This window comes from Pithys albifrons, chromosome 12 (genome assembly GCF_047495875.1).
Source record: "Pithys albifrons albifrons isolate INPA30051 chromosome 12, PitAlb_v1, whole genome shotgun sequence".
Taxonomy (NCBI): Eukaryota; Metazoa; Chordata; class Aves; order Passeriformes; family Thamnophilidae; genus Pithys; species Pithys albifrons.
This window is the reverse complement of record NC_092469.1, coordinates 12297081-12323912: the sequence shown is the minus strand read 5'-3', so window position 1 is coordinate 12323912 and position 26832 is coordinate 12297081. Positions and strand designations below refer to the sequence as shown.

General features: G+C 39.6%; 1 protein-coding gene across 1 annotated transcript in view; it reads right to left on the bottom strand.

Annotated features, from left to right (window-relative positions):
• SLC6A2 (solute carrier family 6 member 2) overlaps positions 1-26628 on the bottom strand; it is a 61955-nt gene extending 35327 nt beyond the window's left edge. The window contains 5 exon segments of the mRNA XM_071567630.1: positions 1391-1628; positions 5259-5390; positions 26186-26524; positions 26527-26577; positions 26580-26628. Of these exon segments, the coding sequence (XP_071423731.1) occupies positions 1391-1628; positions 5259-5390; positions 26186-26524; positions 26527-26577; positions 26580-26628 (809 nt within the window).
• Between the last annotated feature and the right edge of the window lie 204 nt (positions 26629-26832).

Genomic DNA, 26832 nt, shown 5'->3' with positions numbered 1-26832 from the left:
CCCCAGATCAGTGGAACTAAGTCAAAACATCATGACTCCATTCTACCTCAAGCTCACCCACTGCAAAGTCAAAATCATGCCCCAAGCATGACGTGATAATAGAAGATGCACAGAATCACTTTAAGGCAAAGCAAGAATGCAGGGATGGCATTTTGCTTTACAAAGGCTTAAACTCAAGAAAGTTAAAAGAAATCCTTCTTAAAAATTCTTTTCAAATGAAAGATCTGTAATAATACAGTTCTTTGTTTTTAGAAGCTGAATTTATAATTTCTTGTAGTTCACCTCAAAGTCAGGTTCTTTTACTACATGCATTCATAGCCTTTTGCTATAAATGAGCTCTCTTTACATTTGAGTTATGAATACATCACATATTGCAAAGGCAGCAGGTTTCATTATTTGCACTGTAATGAGTTCCTTTGAACTCAACACCTCATATTGTTTTCAAAGCACTGGATTTAGTTTACCCTGCCAACAGTCTGTGTATCACTGCTGATCTTTCACTGTGCTGTCTTCAGGGACGAAAGAGCAGCCACAAATGTTTCAGAGCTATAAACAGAGACCTCAAGATCCCTACTGTAGCCAGCCATGAAGTAACACACACTAGATTATTTATGGTAACAGTGATGTCCCTTTGTTTCTACAGGGTTGGACTTACTGCTCAGCATGTGTGTGTCCTGATATCCTTCTATTCCCAACACAGAAACATTAATTGATTATTCAGGTTAATTCAACAGCTGATTCAATTTAATCTGATGCTCATCCCCCTTTTGTTCTCCTAATCAAATCCCATTTCCCCCTAGAGGTCCATAATGCAAATATTTATACACAGATTGATATCTTTGTTTTATAGTTCAGTTGTAAATTTATGTATCTTTTTTAGGTTTGAGTCCAACTGTTTGATTTGAGTGTGCCTTTGTCTGTCTTGGCTCGTGTTGCAGAGTGATCTCCTGCTTAGGAATCAGTAAAAGCCTGTCTTTCTATAACCTGCTTCTCTCCTCCTGATCAGTGCTTCATCTCACTGCATTGAACTATTGAAGCAGTTGAGCAGAGAGAGGTGTGCTGTCTGCTCTGAAATATTTTGCAAGTAGAAAAACAGTCCTTGTGTTTCCTTGCCCTGGCAAAGCTACTGCAAGCAAAAGTGAAACACCAGAGAAGAGCTGTGTCTTGCCCAATTCCATTTTGCCCCATAGCAAGTACTGCATTAGTACAGGAGAAACCAAAGCTCCCAGGGGCAAGAGAGTCACCCAGGAATACAGATGAACATTACAACTCCATTTTAACCTTAGTCTTCTCCTGCTCATTCTAGAGGCTGGATGCTAACTAACCTTCAAAAGGAAACACTCTTAGACATAGAATTTTGAATAAATAGCAAAGTCAAATCAACACTTACTCATAAAATTCAGCTGCAGGAGTGAGCTTGTACTTCGAGTATTTCGTACCATTGCCAAGCACTGATGCATTGAAGAGTTTGGGATCTGTACAGTTTGGACTGTTCCAACTGTTGTCACAGTTTGTCCAGGGGAGCTCAAATGTGAATGACGAAAACAGATAATATAGAGACCAAGCTATGATAACGTTGTAGTAGAAACCCACGTAAAGAGCAATGAGTATCACTGCATAGCCTACACCTAAAAACAAAGGAAAACTAGATTATAAATTGTGTTTGACATGCAATAGGATAGGCAGACACTATAGTTAAACTCAGCCATACATGATTGCAAAGTCATTTTATATCTTCACACCAATAGAAGGAATTTTTGACATTTACATATACACATGTTGACACAATGTCCCTGACCTTAAAACAAAAAATTACAGCAATGATTGTGGAAAATGACTGGCTTTTATCAAATCCACTTGTTTGCCAGAAAAAGAAATTAAGCAGTGCAATGTCAAAATTTGCCCTTGCACAACTCTATTGCTGATTTGCTTCCAATGCAGAAGATTGCAAGTCCATGTTAGGAGTGAATCTCACTTCATCTTCATGATGTCAGAGACCTTGGCAACTTCTCTTGGAAAAGAAAAGCTTGACACTTAAATGAAGTTTCCCTATGCCTCGTGTTCCCACCCTGAACTAGTCTGGAACAGACACCAATCCCTCTCTTGTTTCTTTCCCATCATTACTTTCTAGTTTGGCTTCCCTCAGCATGTAACTGGTCCAAAACATGCATGAAACAGTTTGTGCTATTCCACTGTGGGTCTCCAGGTGGTTTTTGGGCATGCCAGTAAATCTTGGTGAATATCAAGTTGGGACTAAACTGTGTGTGAACATTCAAACCATTTTATTATTCCTATTGTAAATATTCTCTTTTGAGTTTGAGCATTTGCTTTGTATTCTTGCATATCGTGAAGTGTGTTTGGAGGGTCCCTTTAGCAAGAGAGGCCCAGAGAGTACTTTTGGTGCTAATGTTGGTTGCCAGCATTGTTCAGGAAGCTTGCTTTACCTTGACTTCAATCATTCTTCCCATAACATGCACAAAACAGGTAGAGATTACAACTATTTTATGACTGTCATCACTGGACTGTCACAGCACTCAAGTACAAACCTTTACTTCTAATTTTCTTCAGTTTAGTTTTTTTGAAATACTGCATAGGAGGCCTAGCAGTTGGAGATTATTAGGCTTTCATATTTCTTTAGAAAGTAAGAAAGTAGCACACACTGTGAGTATTAATCCTTGGTTTAAAATTTGCATAAGGACAGATGCTGCCCCTGAAGGAGTTGGCAGTTCAGACTGCTGCATGTACAAAAGTTACTCTTTGCTCTTCAGGAGGCTTTTAATCTGTAGACCAGTTTGCTTTTCACTAACACTGGGGAAGAAATTCTGGAAGTAAAGATGAAACTGTATTTTCAAATCCTTGATGTTTAAATGAACCTAGTGCCTGAACATTCAAACTCTAGTGATACACTGTGATCAATAGAATGGAACAGAGGGGGGAATCATCCAAGGGGATAATTCTTAAATATTAAGGTGGATGTTAAACTACAAATATATGAATACTACAAATAACATAGGTTGAGCTGAAATGGAATGATTGCTCTTTAAAAAAAGTGTTCCTGAAATTCCTTCAGTTCAGGAGGACAATGAGACATATTCAAAATCAAGATTAAAAAATACTGGGTCAAATGTGTCTTAATGGCACTTCTCTGAAATCTTAAGAATGTTCAGGAATGAATTTACTGTCCTGTTTCTAGGTTTTCTTAAAAGTACCACCCACGGTCTAAAATAGACCCTGGAAAAAATGCAGAGATAAAATCAGACTGTGCTATAAAGGTTACAGGGTATATTTTTAATTGCATGTGTTATGATGGCATCTCATAGAAGTCCTTAGAGTTCACAGCAATAATATTCATAGCTAAAATTAGTACTATAGTGGTGTTCATTTAGAGAAATTGCTATAAATTTGTGTAGACTGTGTACTTTGACTGAGAGATTTGAGTTATCCCAGAAACAACTCCAAAGCATTAGCATTAAAATGTGTTTGCATGTTATCAGAAGTTTTAGTCAAAACTTTAAAAGTACCGAGTTTATACTGAGGTGAAAATACAACTTGATGCTTATTACTTTTTGAGAATCAAATAACTTATGCTATTCTATAACCTTGTAATAAGAACCCTTAAAAATCAACAGTAATTTATTTTTAGTCCACCTTGAAAATGTCAGCTTAAAAACACAGCTGGAATGTCAACAAGACTATACATGAAATAAGTTCCATTTTCGTTTCTCATAATCTTTTCAATCCTGAAGTCAACACATAGAGTAGTACCTCTGAGCACAGTGGTATTTGGCTTAAACACTTTCAGATCTAATTTTTCCCACTAGGTTTTCAAAATCATCATTGTCATACAAAGGTATTAACTGATACCAATGGGAATTTTGATTGAGCAAGGATCTTCAGGTTCCTGGGTGCTGGGCTGAGTTTTGTATTCCATGATGGGACTATATAAAGTCTAGCTAAATCTATATGACTTATTTTAAAATTTTGGGGCATATATTTTATTAACTTGCTAATTTGTATTTTGTTGTATCTCTGATTTTGCTGTGAGTTTGGGGGTTGACTGGCAGAATAGAAAACCTTCACTTTTCCTGTTGTGTAGCACTAGACTGCTTGAAGAGGAAAGCTGTATTTTGAGAAAGAAGACTAACATTTACTCAGTGTAACCTATATCCAGGTAGAGGATCCGTCAAGTTTGGATTACTATTGTTAAGCTCCTCAGCTTTTGTCAGTCACAGGATGAACACAATCAGAATTTTAAGGTTCTAAGATCAGCTGAGCTTGACTGCTTTTGTTTCAGATTACTCTGTGTGAAAAGGTGTTTATGTAAAATTTTAGATACAGTCTGGTACAGCTACAAGGGAACTTACAATACTCGCCGGTAAAAGCAATGCTGCAGAAGATTCTTGAGGGTCCTTAACAATCTCTTGTTTCCTGTACAGAACACCTATGGCTTCTTGTATGTGGGAAGGTTCCTTTATCCCTGGTCAATGCCAAACACCCTGATCAGCATCCAAAAACCTAACCTTGGCTATTTTTAAATTGCAGAATGGTATTAACTTGGTGCACAAACAACACTCCACAGCCTTTTATTCAGTGATGCTGGAGAGTTAATCCTAGTAGAAAACACTCAACAGTAATAATAATGTTGAGATTTTACTAAGTGTTTTTCACTGCTAGATTTGAAAACCACTTTACAAAGTCTATCAGAATCATTGCTCCCATTTCATAGGCAGGAAAAATGAGGTAGAGATACCACAGACAACTTGTGTGATGTTACATGTCTAGTGGCTGAACTACAGTCTCCACAGCTCTGCTTTAGTGTTGTAGCCTCTGTGGTGTGATGACTTTGCAGAGAAAGCTCCATGACCTGAATGGAGTAATGGTTATCTTGGTCAGTGGGAAAGACAGGGCTGAACTGACCCGGATGGGATTTGGCATTTCCAATGTTTGTATTGCCAAACCCCTTTCTTCACCCAGAGATATCCAGTTGCTCCCACTTCCCAGTATGCAGGGGAAGGGGAGAACAGGGCTGAACCACCCCTGCTCATGGCTCTCTGCTGCACTCAGCCAGCTATCACCCTGAAGATGATTTCTGTGGCTTTTCCCATTTTGTGCTTCATCTGTGATAAAAAAAGGACTTCTGAGTTCAAGGGCTGGGGAGAGGTCACCAAATACCACATTGTCTGTGAAAGGCTGAGAAACCTTCACTTTGTTTGTGGTCACACATGTGTGGCACCCTCATGGGTCTGAGGAACACTTACCTTTGAAAACAGGACAGATTTTCCACACAGTGGCAGCCCCTTCTCGGTTATATTGTCCCAGTGCTAATTCCATATAGAACAGGGGCATTCCCGCAATGATTAAGAAGAGGATATAGGGAATAAGAAAAGCACCTGGAAAGACATTAAGGAGACACTGTAGTCTTCGTATTGGTTACATTTTGCTTCCTGTGTTGCTTACATTTACTGGCTAAAGACAAGAACTCTACCTTTGGGAAGTAGAAAGGAAGTATCAGGAAGGAAGAACCCATGTTCTCTTGTACCTTCCCTGTATTTTTTTAAGGTATCAGAGATAAGAACCCCTGAAAAAAGCTGCAGGCCAGAGCCCCTATTTCCCCCTAATGTTTTCCCTCTGCTTTTTGTTTTTAAAGGGAAGAAAATGTGTCCCTTAAAACTAAACCCTAACTGAAGAAGAAATGATGCTGAACACACTTGCACAGCCGGAGGGATAGGGACTATGAAAAATTTTTGTTAAGTCTTTTTAGACTCTTTTAAGTCTTTTTCTCCTTTTAACTGAGGAGAAAAAAAGATATATGAGTTCCTGTAAGTGCAGCTTAAATCACACTGTGTGAGGCGTCTGCAGGAATCTCTGGATTGAAAACTTAATCACTGCTAGTCAGTCATATAGAATTTGGGCTTGTATGGCATATTTTAATTTTTGCTATAATAAATTCCCTTATGAAATGGGTTAGACAACACACCTCTTTCCACACCCTAGTGATGCTCATGTACCAGGTGCTACTGCTAGGCCCAAGAACAGCATCTATATAGTGCAGCAGGGCAGTGCCAGGGCTGCTTGCACCTTTCTGGGACACATCACTTCACTTGGCTGAGGATTCTCCTGTGAGTTTGTACTGTTACTAAGAAACTATTGCCTATGGGAAAATCAGGGATACTGTGGCATAAAACATATTGCCAAATGAAATGCAAAGTGGTCATCTAATGTTAAAAGTATCTGAAAATTTCTTATCTATTTTATAGGATTCAGGTAATAGAAAGATTTCCCCTCTGCACAGCTACATGTGATTATAAAACAATTATAGCTGGTGTCATGTTTAATAACTGGATGCTCTCTCAGTTCTCTTCTCACTTTGTGATACCTGCAAAGTGTAACTTTTTATTTTATTGCATAGCTTACTTGGTCAAGAATAGTTTCATTAATTAAAATTTGCCTGTATTAAAAATATTATTAGATTGCTTTAATAATTAGGGAGCTGACAGAGTAATTACATATCCTGAATAACTGATCGCTGTCCTCAGGAGTTATGTATGAAAAGGAAAATAGATGGTGAAAATCGTGGTTCAACTTTTCAGCAAAAGAAAAAACCAGCAGCTTGTCTGTTTCTCCCAATAGCAAGTAGTAGCAACTTCAGCAAACCCCTCTAAAATCTGTTGTGCTGTTTTAGTAATTTGAAAACTTCCTTTGGAAAAGGAAGTAAGGTTGCATTGTTCCTAAATTTATAAACTTGGGGACATTAAAAAGCTGAAAGTATGACTCTAACTTTCTAAACCATGCCAGCAAGTAGAATGAATTGCATCTTTAAAAAATATTTCTGAAACTATATTTGTGCTTTTAAAATTCTGAAAGGTTGCTGTTCCTTTACTTTTATGTTTGCTTTTCACAGATATCACTGGTGCAAGCTGCCTCATATGACAGTTCAGAAAGGGAATTTTGAATATATATTGGAGAATAAGAATGGAAAAACAAACTGCTCTCTTAGTCATACCAGCAATCTACTTCTAAAAGTAATGTGCTGTAACATAATGGTAAGGACAATGTATTCAGCATTCAGTCATAAGTTTAGTCATTTGAAAGTTGAAATCTTGCAATGAAACAGAGAAAAGGTATATCAACAGAAAGAAAGAATAGCTTAAAGCATTGAGAATGTGGACTAAAAATTGAAATATATTGGTTGTATCACTTTGGGGGCAAGAATCTTCCTATTTATTTTTATACAAAGTGTAATATAAATAAAACATGCATTCACACAAGCTTCTACAGTATCAGTGATATGTGTTTTAATAATATTTTAGAGTTGCTTGTAAGCTGATTTCTATGATTGTCATGTTGAACTGTTGTATGTTTGAATATTGTGCAGAAAAAAATATTTGTATTCAACAGATGCCTGATAACTCTGCAGTTCTGAGCTCTGTTCAACATTGAAACACACTCAGCAAAATCAACCTGGGATACTGCATATTGCTTTCACTATTTCTAGTGTCTGAAAAAATTATTTCAGGTGGGTTTACTGTCAGATTTCCTGTAAGGGAGCCTTTGAAGTGCCATATTTGTCCTCCTTCGATAGTGTTACAGTGTGTGGAGCTGACTCACAAACTCAACCTGTGTTTGGGAGCTTTGGCGTTTGCACAGAGTGCTGTTTGATTAATGTCAGGAGACTGTGGAAAACATGATGCCTATTCAGGGAAATTTGTATTTGGGAAGATTAATCCTGGAGATGTGCAGTGGACATACTATTAAATGCTAGTTTAAAATACGTGGTTTTTAAGTATGACTAATACCAAGATGAACTGTGAAGTGTACTGTACTTAGGCATACTTGTCTAAGCGTCATCTGTTTGGCTGCGAGTCATTCCAGGCTTTAGTTAAAGGAGGTTTCGTTCTTTTTTTCCCTTCCCCCGCCCTGCCCCCGCAAGGGATTAATAAGGTGTGGTGTAATTTTCATCAAAGAGCAGTTACACAGTATGGCAGATTTCATAGCTGGGTTACTTTTCAGGTACTAAATGATTGAAGTATTTTGAAATTGAGATAAATACCAAAGTAAGGGTGCTTAGTCATATTAGTTTGACTTAATGTTTTGAAGTCTTCTGGAAATTTCTTGTTTAGCAGCTTCTGATTAGGAAGAAAATACGAAAAAATCAGGTATTTTTGTAAGTATCTTTGTATTTGCTCTTATCTTCCTTGCCAATACCCAGAATCAAATTTCATGGTGTTCACTCAACCCTTTCTGAGATTACGGCCCTTTCAAAGAAAAATAAATGATGGTCAAAGCATCATTCAAATTTCTGAAAAACAGAATGAACTGCAAATGCTTGTGTGAGAGCTGATCAACATCATTCTGACTGTACAGGGGCTCCATTGCAAGGCTGTTTTGGTACAGTGTCGTATGAACAAGAGGTGTTGTTTGGAAGGAGACTTCTCATGCTGCGTTTGTGAACATCCTGTGGTCCAGAGAAGAGGCAAACCAGCATCCTGGTGGGTTTCTTGCTTTAGGTCCAGTAGTGTGAATTTGGGCACCATACTAGACTTCTCTGCAGGAGCAGCCTTGCTGTTAATGCCTACCCTGCTACGAAGGCAATATGTGTTAGGAAGGGTGACAGGATGTCAGCTGTGTCACTCCCGCCTGTGCCACAGAAACTGCTGTGCTCTGACTGCATGAATCCAAAGTCAGATTTGTATAGGCCAGACAGCTGAACTCACAGCTTGGCTAACACTTCAGAACAGTTTGCCAAGATCTACCTACCTCAGAGAGCTGAGGGAATGCAATCTGTGGGATTGCTGCTCTGGCAGTAACACGCTGATAGCACTCAAGGGGATTCCACTCCCCCACGGTGTGAAGGGTTGGGGCTGAGCACACAGCTGCATCCCACAAGGCAACACTAGTTTTAGCAATTCCTAGTGGTTCCTAGTTTCCCTTTACAGCTAAAAATCTGCCATAATTATCATCTGAGATACAGCCCTGGCATAAGAGCCATACTTGACTTGGTACTGAGTCACATGCGGCTCAAAAGCCACAGGTTGGCCTTAGACTGTTGTGAACTGCTTTAGTTCTCTCTTAACAGATTTCAGAAGATCTATATATGTCCCTTTAAAGTACCAGTGTAACCATGGAGAACAAGGTTAGGTCAAGCCCTCAGCTTCTACAAGAACCATCTGTGTGAAACTTCAAGTGGAAACTTATGCAGATGTTTTTAAAAAACTATTACATTTAATTAATGAAGGACAAAATGCAGGACAAGCTTTGCATTCCTGTGTTCAGTGCCAAACCAGCTTCTTAATTTTGGTATACCAGAATTCACACAGTTTCCTCTCTTGGTACCTCAGCATTCCCAGCATACTAAGGCATGGAAGAAGAAGCTCAAGATACTCTTCTCAGTAGTAGGAGGTCTCATCTTGCTTTTAAATAGCAAAAGAAAAGAAGCATTAATTTACTAATGGCTGAAAAAAAGATAATTTGAAGAGCTGTGGTTATCCTAAAAGGATTTTTGATGCATATACAAGTAGGCCAGGACAGGGGGAGCTGAAACAACTTTGAACTCTTTGTGCTCATTAGCCTTTTGCATTTGTTACCATGGTTATTTCTGGTCAACATGTTATATTGGCAGGGATGTCTGCTAAAACAACAAACTTGGAGCAAATATTGCAGTATATTTTCTGACAGGAGTTTCCAGTATTTGTGCAGGAAAAGTCTAAAAACAGAGATCTCCCAGTTGGTGGATTGAAATACAAGTTGATCTCTGTGTAATCAACACTGCTGGGTTTTGTTTTTTTTCATACAAAATAAATAGTATTCCAAACAATATCAATAAACAGTTGATAGAATATGTAGCAGTACATTGGTAGCAGTTTGTTTGCTTGGGCAACAAGGAAAGTGGGTGGAAACTTTAAACTCTGCAGAGTCTTGTGAATGAAAAATTAAGTCCCTAGTACAGAGAGTTTGAAATCTAGACTGTATAAAACTACCATGAATATAAAATTAGGTAATCAGAAAGGCAGGTATTTCTTAGTACATTAATGTTATTCTGGCTCTTCAGCAGACGGGCCACCAAGCTTGGGTTTGTGTGGTACAACAAAGAGAAGGTAGAGATGCAAAGGAGCATGATGTAACCTCAGGTCAAAGACAAGATGATGATGTTAACAGCAGCTGTATGATGATAAGCCCAGCCAGCAATAGGTTATAGTTGTCAAAAATAACATTTTTCTGCAAAACAAATTGTGTGACATACTATAAAAACTTCAGCAGCACTTTACACATATAAAATTCTCCAAGTATACAATAAAATCTCCCAACTATGCAACCTTTTTTCATGGAAAGTATTTCTGAATCATAAAACCAGTGGAGCTATACCATAGTGAGTGACATGTTTCTTTTGAAGCCTTTATATTTAGCTACTCCCTCTAACAAACTGTTGCTAGATTTGAACCTATTTATATTACTACTCTCAATTTGGGCTCAGAGCCTTCAGTTTTTTCAGAATTGCAATTTTAACAGCATTCCTTTCACTCAAAAGAAAATGAAAACAAATAGTTTCCAGAAATGGTTCAGTGTTGTTGGCTGAGGCCAACTGAAGCCTGCATTTTTTGTCTTGGGCTGTTAACCTGCTACTGCCTTAAAATCACTTGAAGTGACTTGAAGCACTGTGTATTTGTAAGCTGGTCACTGGGTAGTAACAGAAAGGGTTACCCAAGCCCTCCTCATGGAAATCCAATCATCTCTTTGGCTTTTGTTACAAGAGTCATGAGCTAAGGAAACCCATTAGTAGCTATTTTGAACAAATTAATGAGAGTTAAATATACTCAGCCACTCAGAATGGCATGATTCATTCATAAATAACACCCAAGTCATTGGCCTAGGTCCTATTTACATAAATTAATTAAATGATCATATTTACAGCAGTGTGTAGGTCAAAGATAATTGTAGGCACCTACAAGAACAGAACCCTGACCTGTGTTGTTTGATAAGAAATTAAAGAATAAATAAAGAGACATGGTAGTTTTGAGAGGATACAAATCATGTTGATCCAAGATGGCCAATGTGACAGTGGGAGCTCTGGAGCTTTGTGGGGAAATTCTTTCTGCTGACATTCACAACAACATTGTTGCTGCATTTATCTTAGTAGAAGAACAATTCCCATCACATGCCATGAATGTGACCACAGAAAGTCTAAAATTCTGCCTTACGGGTTGCAGTGACAGCTTTTGCCTTAACATCGTGCCTCTATAGCATAGGTGCTATTGGAGCTTTGTTTCTACACAAATGAGTTTTACCTGTAGGTGAGTTTTACCTGTAGTATGGTAAATAAATAACTTGGAGACTGTAACAATTGGGAAGCCTAGCTACTAACATTCCTGCCCAAATCCAGCTTCTTGCTTTCGTGCCTTTTTTTTTTTTAACTGGTTTAAACCTGGCCGGTTTACACAAGAAATGGAAGAGTAAGTGAGCTGGACTGTGGAGTCAGCATGTAGACTGTTTTGTTATTCAGGACATCCTATTGTTAATGTTCAATAGGACAGGGGTTGTAGAAGTGACTCTATCCTTTACTGGAACAGACAACACTGCTGGGAACAAACCAGCAAACTTTCTAGTTCACAAGCTCTGGCAAAGGTCCCAGTCAGGACAGGTGAGTGGTACTGGACAGCTGAGTCACCATGCAGATGCCTTGCTGGAGAATGCTTCTGCTTCACAAAAGACAGGACTGGAAGTTTAAGAGATGTTAAATTAAGAGGAAAAGATACTATTCTAACATTTTATTAATAGGAATTTTCTACTTTTGGTTGTTTTTTCCAATCTTGCAATTTTTACGGGTGACACAAGGATATATTCACCTGCAATTGCATATCAACAAAACCACCCATGTAATGTGTAGGCTGTACTTCAGATGTACAAAAGCAAGTGTCTGTCAAAATGTACCCTGACTTACTGGTGGCAGAACATCCATGGCTAAAAATATTTTTCAGTGAAGACATCAGAAGGTATTTCTATGAGAAGGTATTTTCTTGTGGATCAAGATAAGCACATTTTTCTGCATTACAGCACTAGATCTGTAATAACATACCCTCATGTGATAAGTTTTCTTTGAACTGTATAAACTGAAAAGATATTTTCTGTGATATACAGAATATAGACATATACTTGAAAGGAAACACTACTTCATCTGCTTAGCTGTCTCTTAAATGTAGGGAAGTCCTTGCTTAGTGCCAGGGAGATTTTGGCAACTACAATTTTACTTTGGTTCAGATACAGACTGTTAGTCATAGTTTTCTTTCTCTTAGAGAATTTGTATGTTCGTTTGTGGGGGTTTTTTTTGGTGTGGTTTTTATTTTTTTCCCTCAGTCAGCTGTAAACTGAAATGGATATTTTCAGAATTCATGGATCAATGTGATTTTGATGCCAGAGTGGCTTGTTAGATAATTTGATGTAATTTTCTATCTAACATAAACCAGGGTTTCAGACAGAAAAACATATAAACCCGACTTGAAGATACCAAGCAGATCCTTTGCTTTTTTTTTTTAGTTTGTTTCATAGGTTAACAATTTTGCTGTTATAAGAGATAATTTAAAAAATTCATTATTTCTATTTTGAATATATCTGAGATTTGATTTGTAGCAGTAATTTCCCTGATGAATTAGAATACCCTGCAATACTTTATTTCTCTCCTGAAAAGATGTTTAAGCGCTGTAATCAAAGGTTTCAGCCTCTGTAGAGAATAAGTGAACTAAACTAATTAATAACAGTGTAATAGTGATACCTGCTTTTCTCTCTTAAATTGCCACCTTACAGGTATTTCTTGGGGTAGCATGTTCAAATTTTGGCAGGTTGAAGAGCTGTGCAGGCACTTGTGGTACTCACTTTCTGAACTGCCCATTCAATACTTCAGGAATGCCAAGTTTTATATCCCTCAGATATTCCCCCACCTTACTAGAAAAGAGCCTGGGATGAATCCTCTGGATTTCAGCTCCTCAATTAGGCAGTATTAGTCCTTGCTTTGGTCTTTCTACTCTTTCTGACACTCTCAGGCTTGCCCTTCTGGGAGCTGCTCACTGTCCTGTGTATGTTGTACATGTTGGACATGGGCAGATTCACTTCCCAGTTGTGCCCCTTGTGTTGGGTGCCTAATTCGAGGTAATATGACTGCCCTGGCAGAGTTAATCAGAGCTCAGGAGTAGCTGATGTAACAGCAAGGGAAGGGATGTAAAACATGCCTTGTTCTGGACATGTAACAGGGCAACTTCTGGGTCACAGCACAATCTCAGATGGAGGGTGTTTCACTTAAACACTGCTTTTATTTTGCAGGTTGTCAAAATGAAAAACAGCCCCCAAGTTAAGAACCCTCTGGGGAGGACACAGTACCCATTTTAGGCAGTATGAAATTCATAACTGTGCCAGGGTAAAACAAAGTGCCCAAGACATCTTAAATTAGCTCTAGACAAGTGCCAAACATCTTTCAAGAGGATTAATGTACAAACCAATAGGAGGTAAATGCCTTGAAATTCTGCTAGAAAAGAATCAAGTATAACAATCTGTGGTACACCTAAAATTTGCCTTACCATTTAGCAATTAATCCAATTCTAAGTTGTAACTTCAATTTTTTGACTTAATGACTAAAGCAAAGCATTCCTTTTTCTTCCAGGCTTTATTAGAGATTTATTTTTAACAGTGTATTACTTTCTGTTCTATCACAAGACCACAAAATCCTGTACTCTTATCAAAGATTATAGTCACTGTTGGATTGTGCTAATAAGAAGGTCTGGGTGAGGGTAGCTTCTAAATGGCTGTGGCTTCTTTATTTTGTATCTTTCTATTAGCACTGAACATAAGAATTTCACAGAAACTGTCACAACATTCTTCTTAGAAAACCTTTTCATTTGGAAGAAGTCTGTGTTTGGCATAGGGTAGTGATGGTAATACTGTGTGCACTGCAGAGCCATCAGGTGGGGTCTCTGAGAATCTGGGCATTGTAAGCACGAAGGAAAACTTCTCAGCAGCGTTCCTGCAACAGGACGGTTATAAGAATTACTTCTTTTAATACTCTTTTGCTCAAAAGGGCAAACCGAGTCTCTTCTGCACCAGTATGAAACCACAACAGCGCTGCATCAATCTGCCTCGACTGGCTAGCAACACCCTTTCTTCATTTTCTGCCTCCAACTACTCTCCATCTCCTTTGGGAATTAATCAGACAAGAGCTTTTAGTTAAGTTTGAAACTTGAGCTCTATGTTTGCTCTTGGTGGACTATTTTCTTAATAGGCTTTAAGCACTGCAGTAAATTTTCCCCTTAGTCCAAGCTGTCCAGTACATGCTTTATCACTGCCATTCTGCACAGGCCTCCTAGCTGGAAATACCAGGGAAGAATGTGAAAATTACCTCAGGGCCCATCATAGCTCACTGCTAAGATGAAGCAGAGCTATTAACAGTTTGAAGTAAAATCCTTCTTGTTTCTTCACAGTGCATACTTTTGCTAGGGCAGATTGCTGGGCAACTTTGTTTACTGATTACTCAGACCTTATGATAAATCAGTGTGGCTGAGATTGGTGTTTGCAACATGTCACACAGCAATATTTTTTCTTATTTCTAAACAGCCTTAAACACATAATACATCACGACAGTATTTAGAAAGAAAAATGTAGGTGATCTTGAAAATCTCCAAATCTCTTACTTTAAGGTTAGAGACAGTAGTTTTGTCATCAGCCTCCACATGAGTCCATGAAGGATGAACTGGCTGTTTAGGAATAGCTGGTAACTGTTTTCTGTCTCTTTCTCTTAGGGCAGAGTCAGGTAAGAAGGAGTAACTGATGCCAGCTGTACTCCTACAACCACCAAATTCAAAGGTCCAAAATCCATGGAGCAGGCCCTAGAATACTTTAAAATGTATGACCTTCAGTCCAATCCCTTTATTTGCCTGCTGGGTTTTGGTCTTGCATTTATTTTGCATTTACCCAGGTTTTCTCTTTAGCTTTGAAAGCTAGAATGAGATTCTTGCCTCATTGTTTGTCCCTATGAAACTGTGAGAGTAAAAGGCACTTCTTAAAATAGTAATTTTTTTATTGTTTGAGCCTGGCAAAGGAGAATGCTGAGGTCACAGTCTAACTCTCACAGAGTAATTCCATTTTGTGTAATAATGACCATCATCTCTGTAATCCTGACAGTTTGCCTCTTAGGTAAAGTACTGAGCTATTGTACTGAGAGAAGATCAGTTATTCCTCAGTGGAAGTTTTCTATATCAGTTTAGGTTGAATAGTTTTTTATTACTTTACTTTGTTTTTCTTCTCACATAATTCTTAGTCTGGAAATTGTCTACTAAGGAGTCCTTAAGAGAGAGACGTCTGTTATTTGGGTTTAAATCCTGGCTCTGGTGACGTCAATGGAAAAAAATCACCCATTGACTTCAGCTGGGTCAGGATTTCTCCCATGTGCTTTATGAATCTATTGATTTTAACTAAGGCTGTAGAGGCTTATGTAAATCAGAAACAAACTGCAGAAAAGGAGCAAATGATAAAACTCTTCCTCAAAATAAACGCTTGGACTGTCTTTGATCTCACCAACACCTGCCTCATAATCTCATTGACACATCTGCATTTCTCTTTAGAAAGGAGACAAAGCACTGCCCAGCACAAGCCATTTGTTAGTTTTGTGATAAACTGCTGAAAGAAGATGCCTGTGTACAGCTGTAATCACCCCTCAGCTGAGGATATGAGCTTTTGAGTTTTCTTCTGGCATCACACTTACTGGCCATCAATAGACAGATGCAATCCTGCATGCTGATGAAAAACCACATAACAATGACACTTTTGAGTAGGTTCTAATCTGCGAACTTCATGTTTGGTAACATTTGGTCTTGAACTTTCTAATATCATAATAAGCCCAATATACTTAATTGTGAAATTATTGTGTTGTGAAATAATGATGCCTCTACCAAGAAGTAAAGGTGCTGAGACCAGCTGGAAAGTGGGTTACATTAATACTGAAGAAGCATAAAGAAAGCACATCTTTCTGTTGTAGAATGGCTGTGCAAGTCTGTGTGGAGCTAGTTAGTTTTCCAAAGGTAAATCTTTTGAGAGTATTGCAAAGCATAACTTTCTAAACTTGGGATTTGAGAAATTATTTCCATCTGTATCATTCTTTGGGGGGAAGAGACTGTATTGCCATTTTAATGTTGCACTTATTTTAAAAAGGTGTATTCAGAGGGTAACATCTTGTGATCAGTCGATTGTCACCTTGCTGTCACGGTGGCCATGCTGACAAGTGAGATCCTTCATGTGAATTAGGCACCACTAAAAGCTGCCACTTCTGTAATATCCTAATACATGAAATGAGTCAGGAAATGCAAGAAGGGTCTGTTTGGGAATGATTATTGCTATTATAGGGCATCTCTGTATTTAAAAGTCATGAGCCACCTTGTCAGGTCCTCCAGAAATTCTATTTTTTCTATAAATGCAGTAGGTTGCTGTGACATTAATTATCAGGTTAGGATCTCCCAAGATCTGTAAGGATCCACTGCTCCACCTTGTGGTCTGAAAAACTTTTTCCATTATTCTACTCTAAAGAGTGGTGTGCCAGCACAAGTCCAGCCGTTTCCCTTTTTCTTTTATTTAACTGGATTTAGTCTGGGATCACTATCATACTTAAGCCCCAGATATGGACCTTAAGAGCAAGTAATGTGATGTCACCTTTGGCATGATTCAGGACAGACACTGCAAGAAGTCTTTCATTACAGGAGAGAAAAAGAGAAAGAGAAATCAAAGTTAAATCACTGAAGAGTGCTGTACACACTCATATAATTCAGGAGGTGCAGGATAAATTAAAAATAGCTAGCAAAAAATAAAACGTCCAACCCTCAGCTGCTTTTTTCAGTATGTGCACTGGGCCCAGGGAAACATCTTGTTTGGATGGCCAGGGAGGCACTTGGAGAGGGTGCATTCTTCTGTGCTGCTGCTGGGCCAGAAAATCAGCTCATTCCCACAGATCTGCAGTCTTCAGGAAAGATGAATGCTATGCAATTACCCAGCCACAATCCTTCCTCTACATCAATGACACAAATGCTGTTTCTCAAACTAGCAAGAATGCTATAGCAAGACATGGCACCCAGTGCTTGGCAATCATGCAGTAATTTTCTCTGGCACTGAAGTAAAGGCTGTAAAAGAATGATATTCTTCTGCTGTTGAAATCAAAACTCCTGTGTATTTCAGTGGGATGGGGTCAGACTGGTACTGCTCTTCTGATGCTGGGTTTGTTCTAGGCAAGCAGCTTATAACAAAGCATTCCAAGAAAAGCTTTATGTTTGGGTATTCTAACACCACCAGTCTGGTAGTGTTGGATCCTATTTTGGACACTTAAATTAGCATACATTCTTAGACAATTATAATAGAAAAACAATAGCTACCAGTTAATACCTACATTTAAGAGCACAGCTTCTGCAATCCCTTGTGCTTTTGGAAGTGAGTGGTTGTGTTCATAAAGCCCTAAGGAGTAGGAGCACTAGAAAAATTACCATCTGCTATAAAAAGACTTATTGTATAATATGGGCAGCTTGTCTTACTACTTACCAGCAATCAGAACACTCATCATAAAAAAAAATAAACATTTATGGACTGGCAACAGACATCCGCCTGCTCAATCCTGCCTGAGTTTTGTTTAGTAATATGTTATCATGGAATTCCATGCACTGGAAAGTTGGTAGTATGCTTTGGATGAATGTGAATGTAAAGAAGTATGTGACTTACATAGCTTGCTCTGCTGGCAGTTTCCGCTTCTGAACGAAAGACCCTGGTTCCCAAAGTGCTGTACTATGTTCTCACCTTTGTCACACTTCAGGAGACATTGCAAAACTTGTTTGGGTATAGAATAGGGGAAAGGAGAAGGAAGAGTGAAAATAAAACAAAGGATAGCTTTGATAAGTAGTTAAGAGGTTCTTCCTATGGTTTTCTTGAAGAATATGTTGCAAGGCAAGGAATTTAACTGTTCCTTCCATTTCTCCTACCTCCTTTCCCCTTCTTTATAGATTAGAGGTTTCAAAACCTCTATGGCTGAAATTTAGTATGTTGAATCTATACAGAAGATAAGATGCTGTATTATACTACAGTTATATCTCTAGAATTTACATGAGAACAGGGATTGTTCAGCAGTACTGGGGATCACTTTTGGTGCTGATTCCCTGAAGGACTCAGATAACCATCTTTAGAAATTTAAGGTTTGAATGTTAATAAAGCCTTTAATTTGAAACTATTCTGACTTGGCATCAGTATAATGTATAATTTCATCCTGTACAGTCAGGATGAAATCCTGCCATCAAAGGTTCAAGACTTAACATGAAGGCAGGGAGAAGGAAAGGGGAAAATTATGGAGTTGTAATTGGATGAAGGAATTACAGGTTGTCAAGACCTGGGGAGTAGTCTACTATCATGAATCCTTTGCCTTCAAATGATCTGAGGAAGAAAAACTGAAGGTTCATAGTCAGTGTAATATCCATGGATTCTTTACATGCTCTTAATTGAAACTGGATTGGGACAGTGGACTTGTCCTGAATAAACTTATTTCAACTTTGATGATGATGATGATAATAATAACAACAACAATATTTTTTCTTGTTGTCACAGTTCAAGTCAAGAAGTTGAGAGTCAGCTGCAAGATTCCAGAGACATAAATGCTTGGAACTAGATGGTCTTTAAAGTCCCTTCCAAACCAAACCATACCATTCTATGATTCCTTATGTACAGAGAGAATGAAAAGTACCAAGAGCAAGGTAGTAGTGAAAGACCTAGAACTGTTTTACAAAGACGCACCATTCAAATTTGTTTCCTGCCTTCTGAATTACAATATTTTAATGTATTTCAAAATACAGAATTTATTTGGTTATGGTTTATTATTATTTATGGTTTGTTATTAATGGTTTATTATTATTATGGTATATTATTATTTATTTTGTAATAGTGCTGAGAGCATTTAGGTACATCATCATCTAACAACTGCATCTAATAACTACAATGTATGTAAATGCTATGGAGTTTACAGTGCAAAATGGTATCAGAGAGCTATACTACAGTTCTGAACTATTTAATCAATGGCTTACCTGGGACAAATGCTTTACAACAGGGAGTTGCTGATGTGCTACCAATTAGACAGAGCAAACATGAGCTATTTGATGTTGCTCCTCAGAAATGCTCAAAAATCTTGAAACTCTTAATTTCTGTTCTAATTTACAGCAAGAAGTTCAGTAATTTATGGATTTATTTTAATCATCATTTCTCTCACAGCATATCTAAACACTCACTAAAGCTGTATGTTCCCTCTGATCTTACATGTAAGTAGTTGTATATACATGCTGTTTCATATTTCTGTTCTAACTATGAGGTGGAAGTATCTGTCTTGAAATAACATCTTTAGGCTGCTGGAGCTGTATTCACACCTGCACTAAACTGACAGACAGGTTTGTGGTATTTTGCCAAAAGATGAAAGGGAAATTCTGCCCTCAAACCATGTAGACCATGCCTTAGTATCTTTAGAGATATTTTGGTTTCTTCAGTTAAGAAGGATAGTTGGCTGGTTCACTCCTAATGTGGCCTTTCTCTTTTCCCTTGCTCCCAGCAAGTTTAATAAAGAGCTTAAGAAGATGTGAATGAGAAAACAGACTGAAAACACACGAGGCTTAAGTGCCTGCTATTTCAGCTTGAATGAGTATCCAAAACCAGGATCCCAAGCCAAACTGTAAAAAATTCATGTATTTGTTTTAATAGGAGTTAATATGAGTGTTGAAGGCTTCCTAATGGGACTTTCAGAATTTACTTGTGCAGGAATGGCTTTCTAAGGGTATTTTAGGACTTCAGTTCCTTGGCAGAGTTGAGGAGGGCACACAGGAATGAAGAGGGGTTAGGGAGGGAGGCAGGAGACGGGAAGACCTTAAGCAGAGATTTTAAATTTCCAACAACAGAACTAAGTTTATTGCTCCGTGTCTTTTCTGCCTCTTAGTTTAGAATAAAGTGCTTCAAGTGATAATCAAAACTTGCATCACTGTACTTAGAAAGAGGTATCTTTGCTTCTGTCAGAACAGCTCATTTGGTTCACATCAGCTCTTTTATTGTCAGGAAAGCTGGAAACTCAGTTTTGGTGATTGATTGGAGCACCCCTTAGATCAGTTCTGAACCCTTGCCTTGTATCAACCACAGAATGGTCCTCTTAAGCTGTAACATCAAGCTAAATACTATGGCCTTGCCCAGAACCTCTCTGTGCTGGTGTATCACTAGGACCTTTGTACAGTTGTCAATCTAAGGGTTGCTAGAATTGTTCAGGGGCAAGTAAGTTCTCTGCTCAGCCAGGTATTTAGGTGACAGTCTGTACAGTGTGCCATTTATACACTGTTTCATGGGATTGTACCTCAGAGTCAGAGTTTTAGAACTGAAAAAAGATTTGGGTGAGAAACACTCAGTTCTTCCTTCTCTGCTACTCTTAATGTTTTATATGTAGTAGGTGTATGATGCAGTAGCTTATAGACCTGCAGACGTTACTGTTCTGAAGATTTATTTGATGGAGGCAACAAACAGGGCAGAACAGGGAATTTCAGAGAAGCAACTGGAATATGAGCTACAGTGCTGATGAGACTTGTGAAGCTGTATTTTGTGTGCACCAAGTGATTAGTGGCTGATCAAGGAAAGGAAAGAGAAAAGATAAAGTGGGAAAGGGAAGAGTGCAAATGTGAGCTGGCCACTGAATTCCACTGTGGGGAACGAGGTACTGCCACACCGCACAACTGAGCATTGTCCATAATGTCACACGATACCGAGAACCCAGAGCTCATGGCCACAGAGTGGAGATCAGCATAACCTATGGTGAGGTCAGTGGTTTGATGTGCTAATGGGAATTGAAACCCCCTTATTAGGAAATTAAAATCACTAGATTTGCATCTAGGCTTTGATTGACTGATGAGTCAATTTCTTGGCGTAGGCTTTGCAGTGAGATTACTTCAAAGTTCATTTATTATTATTATCATCATCAATGCTATTTTGGAATATAAACTCTGATATTACACGGTAAAGGTCATCCACCTTCAAACTGTAAAGTGCCAGGTTATTTTGTTTCCCAAAATAATGATTACATTTGGTGGCAGACACTTGGCAAAACTGAGGAAGCAGAGCAGAGCAGAAAGACAAGGTGCTGCTGGTCAGCACCACAGCTTTTGGTGGAGCAGTGCAGTAACCTGGCTCCCATCTCTGTGGGTGGTGGTGGCTTCACTGATGTCACTCTCCATGTGCCACAGCTCCTGACATTGTGCTAGCCTTGTTGGGGATACTCAGATTTGGTTGTATGCTGGCTTTGGTATCTGTGCTGTGGATTGCTCAGTCCTGCATTAGAGCTTATGGAAGTGGGAATAGGACAGGGAGCATTAGAATAAATTTTAAGATACCTCTAAAATGTATTGATTGCTGGCAAACCATTTGTTGAAGCAATTTCTTATGGAAATACCATAGTCTAAAAACACTTAAAAATCATGCTCCATAGGAGATTAAAAGTGTGTATTATGATAACTAAAGTACTGTTAAAATATTTATCTGCAGTTAGTCTTAAATTCATTAAAAACTTAATCTGATTCTTATGACACAGTAAGTCTCTGGTGATTAATCCAACAACTACATGCTTCCTAATGAGTAGTCTGAACATGACTGACCTTGCAAATACTTTGGCTCACAAATAAAGTACTTTATGTTGGCAAATTTTTCCCCCCAAATTTCAGTGGGAAATAGCAATTTTGCCCATGACTATGCAGGAAAAGGAAATAAAAATGAACATTGATACTGAAAGTATCTTGTGCAAAAACTACAATAGCTTTGTTAACTAAGATTGAGCATCATCCTCCCCCACTGTGAGCACATCAGTTAATCATACCAGGCATTACTCAACTTCATTTGGCATCAGTAACATTTTAGATGTAATTCGAATATCAGGGTAAATCCTTCCCTAAGTCGATGAGAGTATAATTTTAATAGTAGTCTTATTTTTTAATTCACTATAGCCTCTTACAGAGTTGGGGAGCAACTAAAAGGCTGGATGTGTTATAAAGAATTCTATTGAATACATTGATGTTGACCATAGAGAGTTATATAGCTAGGGAGTCTCCTTTTTAAATTAAAAAAAAAAAGAAAAAAAAAAAGAAAAAATGCTTTTGCCAGAAATTAGTTCTAATGAGGATATAGCACTTGTGAGACCAGTCAGTAGAAATGACTGTAGTTGATGATTTCTCCAGTAACATGTCCTGCTTCTTGAAACTCTCACAAATGCACTGCACAAAAAGTATTCGATTTGCTGCCAACAGTGCTTTTCCATGGTGCTGTGAGAAGCAGTCAAACACATGTAAGTCATGGTGTTTGTTGATCAGCTGGACTGACAAGGTGATGTTTGAGAATTCCCCATTTTGGAGTGTTGTCTTATCTGCTTAATGGGAGCTTGCAGATTTTTCCCATCTGTACAGAGCCTTTCTATCACCTGATAAATAGTTTAGAGCACATAGTGGACATATCCTGCTTCCAAGAAGTCAGGGAGCACAAGATCTCATCCAGTCTGTTCATATTAACCTGTCCTGTAAGGTTTCTGTGCCTGTTTCATATTACAATACAGTCACTGTATCTGTCTCTGCCCTTGTAAGGCAGGCAAGTCCTACGAAAGTAGGTAACTGATGTAAAAAAAATATGCTTTTTAGACCTTGCCAAGGATCAGGGATTTTTTTTTTTAATAACAGAAGAATGATTCTAAAAATTGCAGTTGTTCACAGAAGGGTTACATTCTGCCATCTATCTTTGTGCAGAAGTCCCATTGGGGTCTCTCAGCAGGCTACTCCCAAAACACAGATGTTTCTGGCTATTCATTCAGTGTTTTAATTCTGCTGAATGCTTTTTACTCTCTACCTTTTTGTTACTGGGAGCTTTTTTAAAATATAATTTTTTTTGTTGACACCTCCAGTACTGTCTCCAGTTATCTAACCATAGGTCTGTATAGCTGCCACTGGGTGGTGCATGCCTTGAGCAAGTAAAACTCACTGAATTAAACTTGTTTGTATGAGTGGAACTTCCAGACCTAACCCTAAAGCCTCAGTGTCTGGTTTTTTCCTAAGGACATTTCCCTAGAGTTTGTCAAAGAAAGAAACTCGGGGACTTGTCTAGTAAAAAGGAGGGGGGGTGTATATGTATCCATGTCCTTGTACAATTCAACTTTGAATGAGGGAATGCAGCGTGTATTTATATTTTCCGTCTGAGTTCTTGTACATTCTCATGCTTTATTGAGAGCCACCTATTTTTACAAGCGTGGAAAGGCCCTTAGTGTGTCTGCAGGCATCTTAAATTAATCATAGCCATATGTCACCCACCTCAGCTTTTTCCTGTGTAAAGGGCGACGCTGTTTTCTACTACTTCCATGTCTTTGACATAGTTTTTCAACTTCTAAGAACATTTGTAGAACCTCTGTGGGTGTAGCTTTTGGTAGGGTAACAGAATGTCTTTTTGTTAGACAGCACAAGCTATGCTGACCAGGATTTAGGGCACTGCAACCAGCTTCCATTTCACTGTGTATTTTGTATCAATCTCTTGAAGACATACAAATTCATAACCCGCATTTGTCTGTCTAAAATCAGTTCTAGATAAATCCCTGAAGCTGGGTAATTGCTGAGGCTTTCAGAATAGGAAGAAACTGAGGGAGGAAGAGGAAAGGAAACCTTTACCTTCCAGTAATTTACTTTATACTCACCATCCAATTCTAATTTAATCTGTTGTGTTGTTTTTTTCCTGTATCTAATACCTCCTTATAAATATCAAAATGTAAACTGTAATCCATTATGAACAGCTTGTAAATATTTTTAGGGGGTAAGCCTGAATATATAATTACAGAATATATATATAATTACAGAAACACCATATAATTTTATCCCTTTAGTTTGCTCAACAGTCCAGAAAAACTACAAAGATAATGAAATTCAATTTTCTCCATGTCTATATCCATGTACCTTCATTACATCTTCTGTATGGGGATACATAGCAATTATATGAAACCCACTGCATTACCCTTTTGAGGCAGCAAAACTTGAGTTAGTGCTAGAAAGGTTCCTCCCTGCAATAACAATGTGTGTGTGTGTGAATATATATATTCAGGAATATGTGTGATTTATGACTGGAAAGATATCAACAAAACCCCATTAGTGCACTTCCTATTGCCTGATGTTCTTTGGTGTTGTAGGAAAATTTACTCATAAAGCAAACAAGCTCCCAAACCCAGTTTGAAAGAAAGAATGTATTGACTGCTTGAAATTCAGCACTTTTAGAGCCTGAACCTCTTACAAGAGTTTCTATTGACCAAAACTGGTATGAATGTCCAACATGAGAGGCAATGGATAAAAAATTTTTAAGCTACCATGGTGTTTGATCTCTGTATCAGTAAACAGTTCTCAGTCATTCTATAACTTTGATAGCATAGGGCCTCTCTACTTTTGCTTGTAAGGGTCTGATTTTACTTTGATGATATTGAAGAATTGGTGCAAACTTTTCACTGAAAGGTACCTCTTGTAGCTGTCTTAGCTTTCCACTGCCATTTGGAAGTATTTGAATCAGAAGACACTAATGAGGACCCAGGTTTCTCTAGCTGAACTGACATAAGATGGCAAAACTAAACCAAATGCAAGAGAATTGCAGACTGTTACCTCCTGTGCCTGAGCTGGCAATAAATTATAAAGGAACCAGGTTAGGAAACTCAGTGACCCAAGAGACAACAGAAAAGAGTTCAGGCACTCTGGGTGTCACCTTGTGTCATGTGAGATAGAGGAATATATCTCTCTTCCTAAAAATTGCCAGCTGACCTGGAGATCGGCATTTGTACTGAGTGGTATGAATGATGCTGCTGCCACACCTGCACCTGATGCTGTGGAAGCCTGCTGGGTTCATGATGCATTGTGCTGCTCCAGTGTGAACGGTTAGAACTATTTTTGGACATAACGAAATAAGGAGGGAGGTTATTTTTCACTAGTAGCTACTTTCTTCAGCCTGTCTGGGTGATAAGCAGAGAGATTTTCTGACACCTTTCAGAAGTTTTGGAGGTACCAAACTCGACTGAGTCTTTCTGTAGCACCAGTATCCTGTTAAGTTCCAACGACAGGTGTAATTCCATGTTGATAGGGATTTTCCCATCCATCCTGCATTCCTATTTTCACAGGAAGCAAGTATTTTATGCCATAAATGTGACCCATTAGCCTTTATCACCAGGCAACCACATTATCACTATATACATACATAACTATCTTACAGAATGTGCTTTCTATCTAGCAATTCTATCTGTATCATTCACCGTTCACACAAACAGTCCTCCATCTGCTAGGCAGGGTCTGTTCTTCCTATGTGTGATTTGAAAGCACCCCAGGCACCTGCCCGACTTGCAGATGGTGTTACTCCATCACAGTCTGGAGTCATCACTGACAACACAGTGTATTTCAGGGAGATAAAAGGGGATGATGGAGTTAAGGTCTTACTGAAGTCAATCTGAACCAACTGTAGTTATTGTGTGTAATTTTTTTTTGTTGCTGTCATTGCCAAACTGTGCAAGAGGTGAGGTTTTGTTTATAACAAGTCTCCTATCTACTTTGGAGAGGGGAAGAACACCCACACTGTAGAACGGCGGGCAGAAATCCCGATCCCACATTAAAACTATCCCCAGGAAACCTTTTCAGTGGTCCGGCGTTAGCTCTTCTAGATGCTGTTTTTCTGCTTGAATGTTTGTGATTTTTTTTCCCCTCTTGGTGCTATTTTTTTGCGAACGAAAAAAAGCGTTAAACAGGCTGAAGTGGCAGCAGAAGGCAAATACGCCTGTGCTCAAAACTAAGTTAAACTTCGAGGGGTGTGCGAACAATCCTTCCCGCGAAGAGCGGTAGAGCGGCACGGCGGGGACCGGTGCCCCGAGCGCTCCCGGGGCCGCGGTCGTGACTGGACCCCGCCGGCCGGGAGGCGAAGGGAGGAGCGGGGAGCGCTCGGGCAGTGCCGCCGCTCCTCCCTTCACCAGCCGCCACCGCGCCTGGGCACCGCGGGGCGAGCCGCGGCTCGCGGCTTTCCCGTAGAAACTCTGGGAAGAAGAGGGGGATGCTACCCTCGCCGCGGTGCGGTTTGGCAGGGTATGGGGGCCGGGGGCAAAAGACCTCGCAAGCGGTGCTCTTACCCCCTCCATTTTTGTAGCAGAGGTATGGAAAGCGCCAGACGTTGGCCAGGTCCACGGCGAAGCCGATGACGGAGAGGAGGAAGTCGATCTTCTTGCCCCAGGTCTCCCTGTCCTGGGCGCCGTAGCGCGGCGCGGGGGCGGCGGGCAGGAGGCTGCTGCTGGTGTACTGCACCCCGTTGTGCTCCTTCACCAGGATCAGCTCCACGTCCTTCTTCGGGGGCGGCGGCCCCGTGCGGTCCGGCAAGGGGGCCACCACGGACACTTTGCGCTCGGGCTGGATCTGTTTGTTCATCCTCGCCTTAAACATCCAGAGCAGAGAGCGAGCTGAGGAGGGGGCGCGGGCGCGCAGATAACGGAAGTGCGCTCCCCGCTGGAGGCGACTCTGCGCTCAGCCCGGCGGTGTCAGCGCGGCGGGAGCGAGGCACGGCCGTAATAAGAGCCATGCAAATGAGGCGGGAGAGGGGGGACCGGGGCGCCCCCGGGGAGCGGGGCTGCCCGCGCCCTTCCTCCGCCGGGCAGCGCCCGCACCTGGGGCGGCACCGCGAGCCTCCCGACCCGCGCCCCGCACCGCCCGGCCCCGAGCAGCCCCTTGTTCCCCGCCGAGTTAGACAGTTCAGGTTCGTCCTGCCGCGGACTACAGAGCGGCT